Below are 17,737 nucleotides of genomic sequence, written 5' to 3'. Positions count from 1 at the left end.
TTTGTCAGCATAGGAAGTGGTAGTATTGTCGTGTCCTGGTTTCTTCATATCCCAATGGGCTGCCTTTCTGCACAGCACATCTTGCTTCCTTCTGCATTAGTACTCACTTTATCAGGTAGCTGAATGTAAGAGCTCATTGCCAGCGACGTGTAAGAGGTTTTGTGGTCTGTCTTGTCTGTATAGTGAGCTGTATTTCGGTAGAGGTTTACCTGAAATATGTAGCCATCTGCACTTATAAAATTAAAACTTCTAAGCATATTTCTAGTAATTTTAGAATGTTATTGTTGCTACTTGTTGTCCAGGGAATTGAGGTAGAACGTTCTGTAGGGTGTTCCCCCACCCCCTGCCATTACGTAAGGCAGGCCAAAGTATAGAAATCAGCCAAACTGTATTATAAAGAAACCAAATTATGACAAATTTTCCTCTCCTGTAATGTTCCCTTGAAATCGGGGCCTGTGGTGTAGACTATTCGTAGTGCTGTAGCTGTCACAACTTGCTTGTTTTTAGTGTTTCTCTTGTTCTCGTTTTTATGGCTTATGCTATTGCAAACCTTTCAAACTGAGTTAAGCCCTGGAAAAGTAAACCCTGCAGAGGAGTCCTGAACTTGGGATGGATCTAGTAAGATTGTCACTGTCTCTAATTTCTGTGATAGTATCATATTTCTTGTTTTCAGTGGTTGGCCTGTGGGGATTCAAAGAGGTGCATGCACGTGTTCCAATTTAAGTTCAGAGTTACTGGATGTCAGTTTCACTATGCATATTGCTCTGCAGTGCAAGGTAGCCTGCATTTGTGGCTGAGTATCCAACAACTGACGACTTATGGTAGTGACTTAGATTTGTGGAAGCTGGTGAAGGCTGAGATTGATGCCTCCTCAAAATCTCACTGATCCTTTGCAAAAAGTCAAGATTATGTGTTGTGGCAGTAGCATGGTCTGTACATGTGCTAATGTTTTGTTATAAGCAGTGTAGTCAATGTAACTGATTCCCCTTAGCTTCAGTAGGCATCTTGCAGCTAAGCAGGTTAACTGCTTTCAACTTCATTGACTGATAGCCAAGATCTCCATTGACTACAATGCATTTACAGATTTGCACATCTTAATCCAGGTTTCTTATTCTTTAAATACTGTCTTGTACTCTTGATGGTAGTACATGTAAAGGGTCTTGTCTTTGCAAATATGATCTGGATGTATCCTGATAAGAGGCTAGTTATGTCTGCTTTTTCAGATTTGTTGGTTTTTAAAGTTTTTAAACTGCAGAAAGTGATTAAAAGCTTCATTTATAGAGAGATGATGAAGGAGGTGCTTTCTTTACATCTCTGACACTTCTGATTTCTTTTGTGTTATGAAAAATATACGAATGTCCTTTCAGGATAAACAGGGAAGTAAAAAACTCTATGTGGTTTCTGCAAATTCAGCTGTATTACATGGGGTTTTAAATTCAGCTGTAGCTGTTCGTACTGAAGTAGGAAGCAAGTTTCTTTTACTGAAGTTAGTGTGGGGCATCGCACACAAAAACCTTCTCTTTGCTGCTTTCCAGATGTCTGGTGTTTGGACTCTTCCGGCTTTTTCTAAAGACTTCATTTTATGTAATGAGGGTTTTTTTTTTTTTCTTTTTTGGTAATGCGATACTTTCTAAGAGCTCACATCTGCAGCATAGCCTTGATATGTCATTTATTTCAAACTACAGCACTGTTGATAGTATTGTTGTTGTGCCTATCATACAATGTCTATTTGATCCAAGACTGCATGAGAATCCTGCAGTCAAATATCTCCCTTTGAAGACTGTCGTGCTGCAGTACCACTGTGTACAGAGCTTACTGCAGCTTGTGTTACAGTAGTTCTGTGTGCAGCTCTCTGTGCCCAGCCCCACTCTGTGCTGCTTGTCCCACTCTGCCGCAAGTTCCCCCAACCTTATTCCCAAAGGTGGAGCAATATTGTTTTTTCTCACCATGTGTGGTAACCCTGTTCCATTTCCCAGACCAGAATGCAGGGTCATCAGTTGGTGTTTGAGTCCTCGTTTGTGGTTTTGGTTGAGGGTTTTTTTGCAGTTGGGATAGTGGACCCTGAGGAAGAAAGGGCATGATGTTTCTAGTCCCCATATATCTTGTAGCTCACTTCCCATGTCACTCAAAAGTTCTAGCCCTCTAGTTACAGTTTAGGGTGATTGTAGAGGTAGGTTAATATGGAAAGCAGAAGAGAGCCTTGTTTTCCCCAAATCCCACCAACCCTTTGTCAGGAGAGAAAAAAAAAGTCAAGTGGTGTGGCAGTAACATGCCATCTTTTTACTGCTATCTTCATATTTACTTCTTGTCTTTAAATTACAACGGGGTTAAAGATAAAGCTGTTCAGTTACGAGACGTTAGGATTGGAGTTTCATACACTAAATGAATATCTTTGTTAATTGTAAATGGAAGATATTGATTAAAATCTGCTTTAAAAAAAGAAGTATCTCTTTTCTATGGGCTTTAGCATTCGTTCTAGAGAACTTGGTCTGCCTGATTTTGGTTCTAAACATAAACCAAATTGATCCTTCTTGAGGTGAAAATGAACAGATCCGTTATTAAGAGCTGGAGAGAGCTGTTACATTTAGAAAACTGCATGTTGAGTGCATGTGTAGATTTTTGACTTTAACTGTATTTGCTAATAACCTGTTTGTTTTTTTTGCAGAACCTTCTGATAATATGAGAGAGATTCTCCAAAATGTAGCGAAATTGCAAGGCGTTTCAAATATGAGAAAGCTAGGTCACTTGAACAATTTTACTAAGGTAAGTGCTTAAATGGTGTCATAAAACAAATGGTGGGTTAAGTTGTACAAAAAGCTAAAGATTGCATCCTGCTTCACAGAATTGAATCAAAAATGTGAAATGCAAACTCCATTAATGTAAACTGACAGTGTGGAAAGGTTGAGGACTCTGTCAATGAGTATGGTATGGTGGTTAGGTTGCTAATAGAATAGTAACAGCAACTTTCACTGAGTTTTCCAGTGAAAAAAAGACTTATAGGGTGATTTCTAGTCTGTATTGTTGATTTTTGAGGTGCTTTTTCCAAATACATGCTTTCAAATCATAGGAATGTGACAAGTACTTGCCTGAAAGTACGATGGATATGTTGGAAGATGTCATTGCGAATTGACAGGAGGCAAGAATTAAAAACCTACTGCAGCATGAGGGTGTAGGCTGAAGAAGGAGGCCAGGAAAGGCCTTCAGAAGGAGAGCAAGTACCATTTTTTTTAAATTTTTTTTTTTTGTCAGTAAGGAACCTGTAGGGAGGAGCAGAGGGAGCTGATGGGAGATAGGTAGTGGGTTAGGAAAATGGTACTTCTTGTAGCATACTGAATGGTTGTGGTTGGACCAGCGTTCCATTTATCAAAACGGGAAAAATGCTCCTAGTCCATGAGCTAGGAGACATTTTTGAGCTTCAGTGTGTGTATTACCTTAATGGATGGACTGATACTCGAATTGTACACATTTCTGACAGAGCACTACAGATGCGGCAGTGTGTGTGAAATGATACTGCAATCAGTGGTAGCCAAGCAACAAGGTAGTTGAGAATTTTGTGGAGAAATCAAGGTTAAAAGCTAGTAATAAATCATTAAGTAAGATAACCAGGAGGATACTTGACATTTTTGAGGCAATCTCAGGTGAAAGAACAAATGCTCAGGGGTGGGTTTGAGGGACCAGTCGGTATGAGAAAGACAAAATGCATGATAAACGTCGAAGTAGACATGCTTGTTGGCTGTTAAAAGTACTCCTTGTAAGATTGAGCAGCTCTTCAGTGGTATTACTTGCGATTCAGTTAGCAGGAGGTACTGAGGACAAAATCAGTAGTAAATATATCTATCTTCTAGTGCATTATAACAAATCTGTAAATGCTCCATTTCCTGAGTTGGTCCAGGGCACATGTAAGTGCACAGCATTCACTGAGGGACAGAAATTAGTTACAGTGAAATCTCTTTTTTGGGTCATTGCCTCATTCTGTCTGTCAGACCCACAATTGACAAAATGTTGCTGTTTTTACTGAGATTCCAAACTGTGTTGCAAGAAAGCTCTTTATTCTGATAGAAAAGGCTGATGCATAGCTAACTGTTTCCTTTTTGTGCTAATCTGAAAACTTTTGAATGTGAGTGCTTCCAAATTCTGTAGTTGCCTTAAAATTTAAGAGCTTTATTATATTTGCAGATTCATGATTCCCAGTGAAAAGGCAATATTCAAAGCTATGGATGTTAAAATAGTGTTGATTTTACTACTGAAGATCAGATGTTAAGCCCCCTTAGATGTGGTAAAGTTGTAAAGATGCATATTGTAATTAGAGGATGAACCAAAAACTCTTTTAGAAAGATAGTTTTGAAAAATTGAATTATTTCATAATTGAATATTTGAAGAATATGCTCTCTATACTTAACCTAGTGTTAAAAATGGAAAATACTTACAAAAACACAAGAAAGATTTTCGTAAATTGTAGTTAAGACTGGCAAGGAAGTATGAATTTGTGGAAAAACAACTTGCTAAAGTGAAGTATTACTTTTGAAGACAGATTGTAGTTCCTAACCTGGTTTTGATTGTGAATCGGAGTGACCCTATATGTGAGAATCATCGTACTCTACTTAATGTTGAACACATGTTCTTACAGTCATCTCCCTGGAATAACTGCTTTATAACTGTTTGCCTTGTACATTTGGTTTTGAAAACTCTTTATATTTTTGTGTGAGCTGAAAATGCAGTTTAATGTAAATGAAAGTAGATTAAGGTTGCAAATTGTACTGTGTTGTCTGCCTTGTGGTTGGAGCGATTCTGTGTTTTTCATTCCAGTGGTTAAGAGTGAAAGCCTGGAGCTTGGGGGAGACAGTTTTATTTCCTTTTTGCACTCTGGCCTTCTACCATGAATTAAAATAGTCTCGGTTCCCCCTTTGTGAGATAGGAGTGTGGAGAAGATAAATGTGCTGAGACCTGAGATGCTTGTATCATGTCATGGAATAATGTTAAAGATGAACTTGATTTGTTTGTAAATTCTTGCATTTTGTGATCCATTTTTGAAAGGCTACTAGTAGTCTAGGATATTTGTCCTGTAGACAGGAAAGGACCTTTCAGAAATTTTAAATAGCATATTTCTGATAAAGTAATGCAGAAAATATATAAAAATTTAACCCTCCTACTGGAAATACTATTCTTGTTAAAAGAAAATCAGCACCAGTCTAAGTAGTTGCTGCTCACTGCCCCAGATTTTTCCTTCAAGGTCTGGGCAGATCTCACATTTGGAAGAAATACTGTTCTCCTTTTTTGGTCAGGGGAAGCAAAATGTGTGTATTAATGTAAAAACAAATAATGTAAGTTAATGTGGGCTTTCCTGACAGAGACTTTGATAGATATCTTGAAATTAATGTAAAACTTGATGTCTCAGGTATGTTAGGTTCAGGTTTCTTTCCTTGAAAGAGGACTAGATTTTTGAGGTGGGGTTTGTTTCCTCTACCCCGTTTTTTTTTTTAAGGAGAAAGAAACAAATCACACAATGGTTTGGATTGGAAGGGACCTTAAAGCTCATGTGGTTGCAACCCCCCTGACACAGGCAGCAACATCTTCCACTAGACCAGGTTGCTCCAAGCCCTGTCCAACCTGGCCTTGAACACTGCCAGGGATGGGGCAGCCACAGCTTCTTCTGGGCGAATCACCCTTCAGAAATTACTGAGCTAGACTCCAGATTTTATGCGAAGTTAAATATATAAAATTTATTAAAATAATAATGATCAGCAGTCAACAGGATTTGTTACTTTGTCTGCAAAGATGATACCGTAAGGCGGATAGTTTTTTTGAAGCTTGCATTCCTAATTGGTGTAACTCCCTTTCATTTGTCTTTCCCTTCAAGAAAAGCGTTAACAAGTAATAATCAAGTCCCCACAGCACTCATACTTGCTGTGCAAAGTAAGCTTAACATGATGTTTTAGAAAAACTTGCATTTCATTTATCAAGTTTTACTTAATAAAAACCTTACTGCTCACATTCTTGACACTTTGGCTGCAGAACATAAGTTGTTCTTACCCATCAGGCACTGTAAAGTTTCTGCTTCAAGAAATTAGCATCCCCAGTCTGGTGATACTCAGGCTGTGGAAAGGTATGTTTAATGTTGAGCAGTGAAAAACTTAGAAATTTTTTTCCTCATCTGGTGCTCATCACCTAAATAAGTGAAGCTGCAGTTTGTGGGCAAAATTACAGCCTAACCTGTGTTAGACAAAAATAATTATGTTTCTTTCAAACCAGCTGTATGACTTTTTAAGCTAACCTGAATTCTGACATGAAAACTGTTTGAGGATTTGACCTCCAGTAAATGGTCGGTGATACCTTCAGTTGTCGCAGCAGTTCACAAGCTTGGTATGTGCCTTTGGCTTCAGTAAGCTGAGTAGGATTACCCATGTTTCATTTATATGGCCAGCTACATAGGGTGAGCACCTTGAAGTTTCCCAGCTTCTGCTGATTAATACCAAAACATCATGGTTACTTCTTTGGGGTTTTCCCCACCCCCATGAGAAGTAGTAAGTGATAAATTACTGAAAACCAGAAATAACTGTACGATTCTGTTTACCTAGTGGAAAATATATTTTGAAATATTTATTTAGAATCCTTTATTATAGAAGGTTTATCCCACTGTTAGCTTCTGAGAGATCCTCTATATCTTTTTTAAAACTGAAAGTGTATTTAGATAATGAACAGGAAAAAAAAAAAGATCCACAGGTGGTGTTTATAGGGATTTCTATCTTTCATTCAAAAAGAAAGGTATTCTTTACAGACAAAATGAACCTTAATTCATTTTAGCTTTAGCATAGCAATTGACTAGGCAATGGGATACGGCAAATAATATCCTAAATCTTCTAAAAACTAATTCATCATTATTTAATGTGTCTCTGCTTTTCTGCTATATATATCTGTTAGGTTTTGACTATGCTGCTGAATTTCACTATGTAGATATAGATGGAGTTTTGGGGCTATAGAGGCTTTCGTGGATTCTGTCTCAGTCCGATTCATAGTCCGTCATTCTAGTCTCATTTGTCCTCTGCAAAACCCAGGTATCTTAGAATCTGAATGTAGTATTGACTGTAATATTCATCCATGTAGCCAAACCACAGTGGGCAAAACTTGAAATCTCAAGATAAATCTTGTAGCAGATATAAACACAACAACTGCTTAGGGGCGTTGAGATGTGGAACAAACCTGGAGAATTAACGGGTATAAATCCAGAGTCCACAGTTTCAGTAGAGGCTTCTCTTCAGACTAGAATGTACTGAGTAGTCTTCTCATAAATATTGTCAGTGATGGTTGAAACTGTATCTTCAAAATTACAAAGTAATAATTACATTTGGATGCACAGACTAATATTCTACTTTTACCTAGTAATTGCTGTGACTATGCTGTTGAATATAAATTTGAATGGTCTTGGTGTGCGCTTAGCTTGTGTATGCTATTGACCTCCTGTGGTTTTGTTGTTTTGAGCTACTGTTTCCAAGACATGTTGATGTGTTACTCATATTGCTATGACTCATCCAAGTAGCATGAAAAGCTCGTAGCTGACAGTAAACATGAAAAAAACCTCTTCACTGTGAGTTAGTCACTGTCTGGCCTAGTGTAAGTACCATTTTGTCCCAATATTAAATCATACTCCCAAAAAGTCTGTGCTATTGCCATACATTTACTATTGTATCAAACATTTTCAATTTTAGAGTTGACTTACTGGAAGTTTTAACAAGTAAAGTATTTTCTGTGTGTTTATGTGTGTATATATAGAAATAAGTAACATTTATTGTGTATATATAAAAATACATACCTTTTGCAAGATATATTTATATGGAAATATAAACATATTTGCATAATTCCAGGCATTTACATGATATGGTAATCCACAGCCATTTTCATGAAATACAGCTATGTATAGCCAAGCGCAGATTTTAATATTCTGGTACTGCTTGCCTACAAACTTAGACTACAGTGACATGCACATTAATTGTTTAATGTTACAGTTAAGAATATGACAGTTACTTGGATTTGTCAGGAATTCAGCCATCAAAAAAAAATTACTGCATTTTGGGCCAGAATCGCTGACCTGCTTAATGTTGTTTGGATGTTAAATGAGACGAAAGTGGCAGAGTTTTCCTTATGATGTGTTTAAGACCAGACATTTATAACTGAAAAAATACCCGAAGCATTGAGGGTACCCAAAGCTGAACAGTATCTTCTTTATAGCAGCTTCACGACCTTTTTTTCTCTCCTTTAAACATATATCAACCCAACCTTACTTTTTTTTTTCACCTGGACTAAATGAACCCAATGTCTGAGCCTTCATGGGTGTATTGGGTACATTTTCTAGCCGCCTTGTGCATTCTTCTGCTCTACTTTTCCCAGATTGTCTGCTCTTAAAATGTCGCACCCAAAATTTTACAGTTTTGAGAGCAGCTTGGGAAATGATGAAAAAATTAATCTCGAACATAATGCAGTCCTGTAAGTATTTCTAAGGGTAAAAATGTCTTTTTTTTTTGTATTTGTTTTGTTTGGTTTTTTTTGTGTTTGTTTTTTTTTGTTGTTGTTGTTTTTTTTTTTTTTGTCAAATGGCATCACATTAGTTCATTTAATTTATAGTTCACAGGAACTTAGAAATCTTGCTCTCTTTTTGAATTTTGTTTTTGTATTTAACATTCTGAATGCTTTCAGGACATCTTTTCTTTCTGTGTTGGACTTGCTTCAGTTTTTGTGTCTTATTCATGTGTGATACCCTAAAGGATCCGTTCCTTTTATTTAATTGGATTTTCTTACTGAGTTTAGGCACTCCTTTCAAATTAGTTTTGAACTCTGATCTTGCTGTTTGTCTTTGAAAGCCATTTCTAGCTGGAAGTCCTGTAACTGCACTACTGTGTGTAAATTGCAAAGGAAGCTAATACATAAGTAATGGTGGTCCATTGGAATGAGAACAAACTAATAGCTAAAAAAGAAGGTGTTTTTTTTTTTAGGCCATTTTATCTGTTCATTCTCTGAAATGTTTCACATGTGTTCATAGGCATCATCTCAAACACTTTGATAATAATTATCAATACATTTAGATATCTGCATCCACAAAACAGTTAAGCTTAGTGAAACTTGTAACTGTCATCAGGTTACATGACCATGTTTGAGTTTCAAGATAAGATTAAGTTGTTGAGTTTCTTTCTATGTCAGTGGGGATGTATGCGGTGGGACATATATAGAAGAAAACGGTTGGTATTGAGGAGCTAATAACCTCACTATGTATGTTTAGTAAGAGTGGTTACTGAGAACTAGACTAGAGATGGTCCAGTGCACTGAATGCTCATTAACAGCAAGTTAGGTGGGTTCTTGGAACACAGCTGCTTTAGTTTCGTCTCAAGACTACTCAAGATGAAAACCAATGGTGAGTGCAGTGATGGGAGACTTGCTTCAGGAATGCAGTAGTGCACAAACCAGCAGCTTTCTCAAGAATGGTTTTTCCTACATCAAAATTACAATTCTGTAGGAGTTTTTAAAGTAGGAAAGAAACACTGTTGAGGATAATGTGGGGTGTTAAATGAGGATTTCTCCTTTGTGCTGGTATGGAATGATGGGCAGATGTTCAGATGTATGAATGATTAGCCTAAACAACTATTGATGTACTTGTCTGAAACTGAACAATGAACTGTTTTTGCTCGCTATCTTCTCACACTGTTTTGCTTACACTCTGCCAGCCAATTTTTACAGTTCATAAGATGCCAATAGAAATGCTAAAGCAGCACTGGTGGCCTTAGGCAGCCCAACAACATGGCATAAAAATAGATTGATGCTAGGAAGTGACATACTGTCATAACCAGTTAATACACCAGTTGTCTTTTATAATCAATTAAATTTGAATGGTGGTGGAAAAAAATATATATAACTTGCCTCTGTTTTATAATCATCTTTGGTTATAGCCACTGTTAAGAAAAACACAAAATCCAAAATATTTCAATCAACCAAGATTATGTGAACCCAAATGTGGAGCAGATCCAGGCCAATTTAATAATCTGTCTCATTAGCAATGTTGGATTTCAGCATTATCACTATGCATTTTTCTCACAGTGCAGAAAGTTGTATCTTAAAATGTGATGTGATCTTTAGAATTTGTACTTGTTGAACATAAACCAAAGTATTGTTTGAATTTAAACCATCAAGCTAATAAAATAGGTTTAATTAGAAGCAGAGTTTCTGCAATATACTGTTTTTTCAGAAGAACGTGAAGAGTAGAATGGGAGCATGGAACATGTTTAATATTTGAACTTACAGTAGCCTTAATTTAACTGTTTAGGGTTTTTTTTTATTATTATTATTGTTAGCAGTAAATACATACAAAGAATACGGCACAGGTTTTGATATATTCTAATATATTCTAATATTTTCACTAGTTAGCACAAACACTTCCTGAGTTCCTCACTGAGGAGAAGCTGTTAATATTGTGCTGGCTTAGAACTGAACATGTGCCTGTTTTGAAGAGAGAGGACAAAGTGCAAAGCTATTGCAATCAGTATTAGTCACTTGAGTTTTTGCAAGTGCTTTGAAAAGTGCTTTGGGATTTGGATGTGATAAGTATTTTAGCATTTTAGCTAGGGGTAGTAAGTGAAATTTCTTTGCTGCTCTTGCAAAGGAGAACAGCATCAGCTCTTCTTGCAGAATGGACTGTTTTCTTTCCTTAGGAGGCTAAAGCATTGGCATGCACTACGTTCCTCCTTTTGAAATTTGTTTTAAACATGAAAGCTACACTTGTAAATTTTCAGTCCTGTGTTCAGAATGGATAGATGCAGTTGAAATGTTCAGAATTTGCGACAGTCTGTAGGTGCCGTTTTGTGTGCATTAATTCAGCCTTTGTACTGGTGTTTTTCAGAGGTACAAGTTCAATGGAATCAATGGCAGGCTAGGCCAAATGTCAGTTACAGAACACTTACCACTGGCAATGCCCTCTGATTTTAATTTTTTTTTCCTGACACCTCTGCTGCTGTAGCCAAGCATAATAGTAGACCAGCAGTGTTAATCTTTGCTTCATAATTCTCACCTGAGAGTTCACTCTTCTTGAATGCGGATGTGAGTTCAGTCTCTCTCATGTCTTTTCAGGTTACCAATTGCCAAACTAGCTACTTGGAGTTGAAAAACTGACCAGTAGGCACCTTACAGGATTGTGCAAGCTTTCTGCTAGTATAGGAGGCCACAAATTTGTGTGTGAATGATGTATATAGGAACAGAAAAGTGACAGCAGAAATTCTCAAGAAAGTCTGAAGCTGGTATGCTTCTCCTTGCCATGAATGAAATTCCTCAGGTTTCTTTGAATGCATTGCCAGATATCTACAGTTTTACATAATTATTTTGAAAGAGTTACAAATAATACATGTTTTGTTTTGTTTTTTTTTTTTTGTTCTTTTTTATTTTCAGCTGCTTTGTAATATTGGCCATGCTGAAGAAAAGCTAGGTTTTACGTATGACAGCATCATAATATGGTAAGTAGTAAGGAACACTAGAGTAATACTAGGGTACTTTAATTTTTCTAAGTGCATTTAACTAAACTTTATTTCTGAGCTAGTATTTTGTTTCCCTAATGAGTTTAAATTTCTGAATTTAAACATATACCTTACAAATATTCTGGCTTAAATCAGAAATAGATTGTTCTCTTTGAAGCATTTCTTACTTACATTCCCCATAGAGTAAAAATACTTCCGGACTTGCAGAAAGCACTTTCAGTGAAAATGAGCACCTACAGAATTTAGAGCATGCCTTTGATATAGCATCAGGATTTAAGGATAAACATTTATGTTAATTGTTTGTGTATATGTGTCTGTAACATTGCTTTTTCTGCTACTAAAATGCCCTGTGTTTGTACTTCCAAGTGGAATTTTCCTGTATTTTATGGCCGTTTCTAACAATCAATAGTAACTACATGCTTATTTCCGGAACTTCTGTGGTTTTATGCAAACATTAGTAAATATGTCCTGAGACTCAACATAGGTGGCAGAAACAACTAAGACCTGGTATTTAATATGATTCTTGTCTTCTTCCAATTTAGTTATCAAACTTAGAAAAGCTAGTCACCCTTCAAGTAAAATGTTGGAAATACTTGTGTAACGTCTTGTGGAAATATTGTAAGTTCTTTTGTAAAAAGAATTGTTTTTTCTTGCTAGAACTAAAAAAATTAAAAAAAATATTAGTGTATTTTTGTGAATGCATATTTTGCTGTAAGCTTTAGTAAGTTCTCTTCTGATCTTATGTAATCTATTATGGTGCTTTATGGTGGTACTAAACATCATTTAAGAGTATAACTTCAAAATTCAGAGTTCTTTGGTAAATATTTTTAAATACAAGCCTTAAAAGGTTATGCACATAGAAGTGTTTGTTTTTATAGGCGTAAGTTTGCAGAAAGATCTGCTAATCCAAACACAATTACAGATATTGATGTTCTCAGCAGACACATGAAGAAAAATAGCCTTCTGCTTAGAAAAATGCCAAAAATGGCTTCTCAAAAAAAAAACAGCAAACCCCCCACAAACTCCAAAAACCACCAACCCTCAAAAAAACAAAAGACAGCCAAACACAACCCAAAACAAACAAACAAACTCTAAAAACATGTATCAAGAAAGTTACCTTGGTTAGTGTTATTTTGGTCAGTCTGGTGGGTCCATTGTGTATGTACACTAGAAGTAAATTTTTAGTATGTGTATGTTGGTTATTGTGCTGTGGTGTTAATTTTCAAACTCAACGATTTCACTCAGATACTAACATTTTAACAACCATAATCATGCTGATTTGTGGTTCTTCAGAAATATTTATAGGGTGGGTTGTTTTCATGAGATGCTGACTTTTCAGGCAAACTTAAAAATGCTGCTGGAGTTATAGGTGTTCTGTGGTAGTATTCTGTTTGCACATTGTTATGTAGCAAAACATGCAGATATTCTGAGTAACTTGCAAATATCTGAAGTTTTTAATAGATTTTGGAAGTGACCTTCAGGTAGGCTAAGTTTATATATTCCTTTGGACTTAACATGCAAGTGCTGTAATTTGCTCTGCTGTTGTTCCCAAGATTATCTTGGATTTCCCTAGGGAAACCTTTTTGTTCTACAGAGCAAACTTGGTTTTCTTTGAAAAATATGAAAAGTTATTTGGATGCAAGAAGTACCTTGTGAGTTTTCTGTTTTTGTGAGGTATAAATGGCTAGTCTGAGTGCATTAAACTGGAAGGGAATTATGATTTCAAGAATAATTTTAGATTTCCTATATAATCCTAGGGTTTGGGGTCAGTAACCGTGGTAGACTGTTTACCCAAACTGAAGACAGTCACAGTCTGCAATAATTGCGATTGCCCTCAAGTTAGAAATCTGTTTCTTAGAGCTCATTTTCTTTTTAGCATTTTGTTAGGTGCCTAATTTTAGTTTCTTCCTACCAGCAGATGGAGATAATAGTGACACCTTGTGTTGTCATTCCCAGTGTAGATGGGTCTTCCCGGTTCCCAGAGCACCATACCATTGACAGATGAGAGGAAGCCTTGAGCCATGAAGAAAATGGAATGTTGGTAGGCCTCAGAAACTTTTGAGGTCTTTTAGAAATGTGCCAGGAGGCTTTGGTCATGAAAGCAAAATTCAGAATATTCACTACTACCTGACTGGATCAAACAGGGATTTGTCAAAACCATGGCTATCTTTGCTTAGTGAGTAAATGAGGTGCTTTAAAAGAAGGTGCAGGAGTGATACTGTAATAGGGATTGAATATCTTTTCTTATTCCATTCTTTATTAGCTCTTCCAGACTTTCTGTCACTTTCAATGTTTATCACTCTTAATTCTGTCTTAAATTATTTTCATTTCTGCAGTGACATTTAAAATACTAGGGTAAGTGGTATTGTGCTTAGTTTTTTCTCTTACAGAATCATGATGTCTTTTTGGCACGTTCAGCCAAGTAGGTGCATGTGGAATGTGCATATCAATTTTCTTGATCTGATGGCTCTTTTAGAGCCGTACAGTATGAGTTTGTAACAGTTTTTGTATTGATGTATGGGAAGTCAGATCTAACAATCTTGAATTTGCTTCACCATCTTGTTAACTGTGCTTACAGATAATTTTTAAGTTCCCTTGGTGTTTTTTATCACCCCATCCTATTCTTATAAATAATGTTGTCATGTGTATTTCTGCACAGCCACCCACCCTGCTTCCTCCAAATCAGTTACTGTACACTAAATACTGCCTACAAAAAGAGACAGTGAACTTGGATAAAAATGGGGACAAAGACTTGCCAGGGCAAAGATCTTCCACTCACCTTTGCTCTTCCATTATTATTTCGTATTTTGATTTGTGAAACTACTTTTCATCATTCTATAATCTCGTTATGTCTCTTAATACAGTCTTCAGCAACATCTTATGCCTTTTTATATATTATTGTAATAACTGCTTTCAAGTCTTTAAAAAGAGTAGTATAATATAGTTTGTGTAAACTGTACTAGGTGCTTCACATGGCTAACCAGTTTTATTTTGAGGTAATTTTATTTTGAGATCATTAACTGGCCTCTGGGTGCCTTTTAGAATCCTTTTTGTGTAGACCTGTTTATTGCCATTTCTCCATTGTGGCCACAACCATTTATAATACGGTGCTATCAAATATATGCAGATAGTTCGTGTGAAGCTTGGTGCGCTGCTGACAATACTTACTGACAGATTTCCTCCAGTTCTTCCATCATTTTCACTTCTTGGTCTCAAATGTTGTATAATAAAAAAAGCTTTAGGATAGGAGAAGAAAATGCTTGTATCAGTCATGCCTCTGTCGGTCTCTCACGTGCTCCCTTCCTTCTTTTTCTTTTGGGTTATCCAGAGGATCTGATTTAATTTTTCAGGTTTTCTCCTTGTGGCACAGCTGAGAAATCAGAACATGTAGATGCATGCAGCCAAGTACGCATAGGTTTTCTTACATACCATTTTTTCTGTCTCCTGTAGCATGTGTTTGTTGTCTTTATAAGGTCAGGTTTCTTTCAGGTTTTTACAGTTCAGTCAGTAACTGGTGATGGTTTTTGTGTGTTTTTTTGTTGTTGGTTTTTTTTTTTACTGGAGATATTTTTGTTCACCCTTGTATACTTTTATATATAAGTCACTGCTTTCACTGGACCTTTATGGATTTTATGGCCTTTATTTTAGGTCTGTTATCTTTCTGGCTAGCTGTATGTATGTTTTCATTGCATTCTCACTGTTTAAAGATAGTGACACATCCTTTTTTGGTACCTTCTGCTTTTAGATTTTGGATCTCACAATAGCATTGTCCTGTGTAGTGGTTTCACTGTTGCGAATTCTTAAATTTACTTCTGCCCACAAATTAAGAGCATCCTTGTGAGATTTAGAATGAGTTTTGAAAGTATTGATTGCATTTGAGAAACTATTTGTCTAAAGATTGGTTTGGTCTGCCATTCAAAATATGTTTCCTCTCAAATATAAAAGTACTTGGGGGAGGAGAAGGGGAGGGGAATGGGGGGTGTGATGGGAAATGGAAAAATATCACTGAGTAGAACTGGGTCTTAGGTACTCATTCCTCAGACTTCCATCTCTGGAAAGCTTCAAAGCTAGAAACTATTTTTTATCTGTGATGTAAAGAATACCAGTTATCCAGTCAGCACAATTGAAGAGTTGCTTGTCTGTTTTTCTTGAATAACTTTGGAAGTAAATCTTTTCTCTAGTACAGCTTTTTCTAGAGAAAGAATTTTTCTTAACCTCACTGTATAGAGAATCTTTCTAATTTGCATCTAGCTTAAGTAAACAGAGTCAATTAGTGGCACTCTTTTTATGTAAGAATCATACTTGATACAATAGCACCAGGGTTTTTCCTGAAGTAATTTCCTACGTCATGCTGAAAGTAATAATTGTTTAATCTTTATTTGTGTCTAGTGTTGCAGCCTTTCTACTCTGTCTAGATACCAACTGAAAGTAGGTTCCTGTTACAGTAACTTTTCAGCAGGCCAGTTCTCCAGAACTACTCATAAGAGTTTCAGCATTGGAGTAGCTGATTACCATGGATGACGATCCTAGAATAAGAAAGGAAAAAAAATTAAGCCATTTGTTTATCACATGCTGAAGTATTTACATTCTTAGATGTCCACTGAAAGAATCCTACTAAAATATGTTATAATAATATTATAATAATATATAATATTGGGGTATTTCCCCTGCCCTGTGTAGTCAAGGAAAAAAGGGTGAATTTTTTGAGGTCCTTCAAAAGGACTGTGTGTCATTTAATACTTTCTTATCTCAAGAGGCCTTCAGTATCTTGTTTCCTTTTACGTAGATAGCGAATTTAGGAATTACATTGTGATGGCAGTTTTGATGACAGTTCTGTTTAGGAAAGCTCACTTCGGAGCAAGCAAAATGCTTTTAAAATCTGTATAAAGAGAAATAATGTTTTGGTTACGTGTTAAAATGAAGTATGTAGCAATCTGTGCAGTGTGGGACTGCTTAAATTGTGACTGTCATATTTCATGCAAAAATAATGTGGTGCCATAACATCTTTAGTGAGTGGTGCATATAATTACTTAGGGTGCAAATTTGTCTCTTTGTCAGATTTGTCTCTCTTTTGTCAGATTTGTCTCAGAACATTGTTTTGAGGACCCATGCTTATGGGTTGGCAGTTTAGCAGAGGAGGAAATGTGCTCTACCTGTTAATTTTCTTTGACTAATATTGTGCTCAGTTGTTTTGTTAAATAACAAATTGTATACAGGTCTTGGTCATGTATTATTTCATGGATGTACAGACTGTTCTCTGGGGAATGAGGGGGCTGGAAATTGGTTTGTGGCTTGTTGAGATTGTTATATCTGTATCTGCTGGCAGGGGAAAGATTTGGCTTTCAGTCTGTACATGTAAGTATCTCAAAGTTGGAAAGTTAATAAAGAACACTTTCTTCTTTTTTTTTAAATTTTTCTTTTTCTTTTTTTTTTTTTTTGAAAAAGCAGACTTTATTTTAAATGAGTAGATGGTAGCTGCAGCTGGTGAAGTCAACTTGCTGCTAAGCAGTTGTTTGTCCCCCTTGTTTTCTGCACTGTAGCCTGAGGTTAGCTTTACTGAATGAAGCAAAAGAGGTGCGAGCAGCAGGATTGCGAGCTCTCCGCTATCTAATTCGAGACTCCAGTATTCTGCAGAAGGTCCTGAAGTTGAAAGTGGATTACTTGATAGCCAGGTAATTTTTCTCTTCTTTCTTTTGTAAATAGTACAATTGTAAATCACTTGTTTTTTCACGGTTGAGGCAGGTTTTTTAATATCCTGTTACATTCTTGATTTGTAGTTTTAATAAAAGCCATTTTTCTTCAGTGTGAATAACATCCTTTAGAAATAGAAGGAAAACATATTACACAAGCTAATACAAATAATGATACTATGAGTAATACAAATTTCTGTTTTCAATCATAAATGCCATTAATTATAAATTAATTGTGGTGTTCTTAGAAGGTTGAAGTATCAATAATTTTAATGTCTTAAGGTTTATGCAATATGTGATTCTTATTATCATCAGGCTTTGGAGCCTCTAGTGCGAAAGTAGCTAATGCTCAAGAGTTTGTGTTTTAAGTGTAAGCCATGATTCAAGAGAAGAGTAGCAACAGGCACACTAGCAATGAGATGATAAGCATGATAAGTAGATGTAAATGTTAGCATTTCTAGTGCTTCCTTAATTAAAATCTTCTTCGTTTTTAATATACTGATACAGATTTGTGTTTCTGCTTATAAATATATATACATA

The 17,737-nt window shown here is 36.1% G+C and overlaps 1 protein-coding gene across 1 annotated transcript in view; it reads left to right on the top strand.

Moving 5' to 3' along the window:
* RICTOR (RPTOR independent companion of MTOR complex 2) overlaps nucleotides 1-17,737 on the top strand; it is a 78,901-nt gene that overhangs the window by 16,828 nt on the left and 44,336 nt on the right. The window contains exons 3-5 of the mRNA XM_062615419.1: nucleotides 2,666-2,763; nucleotides 11,422-11,486; nucleotides 17,048-17,179. Coding sequence (XP_062471403.1) covers nucleotides 2,666-2,763; nucleotides 11,422-11,486; nucleotides 17,048-17,179 — 295 coding nt within the window. The remainder of the gene's footprint in view (nucleotides 1-2,665; nucleotides 2,764-11,421; nucleotides 11,487-17,047; nucleotides 17,180-17,737) is intronic.

This window comes from Pezoporus occidentalis, unplaced genomic scaffold, assembly GCF_034315485.1.
Source record: "Pezoporus occidentalis ecotype Australia unplaced genomic scaffold, CSIRO_AGI_Poc_V1 ctg181, whole genome shotgun sequence".
NCBI classification, from domain to species: Eukaryota; Metazoa; Chordata; class Aves; order Psittaciformes; family Psittacidae; genus Pezoporus; species Pezoporus occidentalis.
The sequence above is the reverse complement of the archived record's forward strand: the minus strand, read 5'-3'. Positions and strand labels throughout refer to the sequence as shown.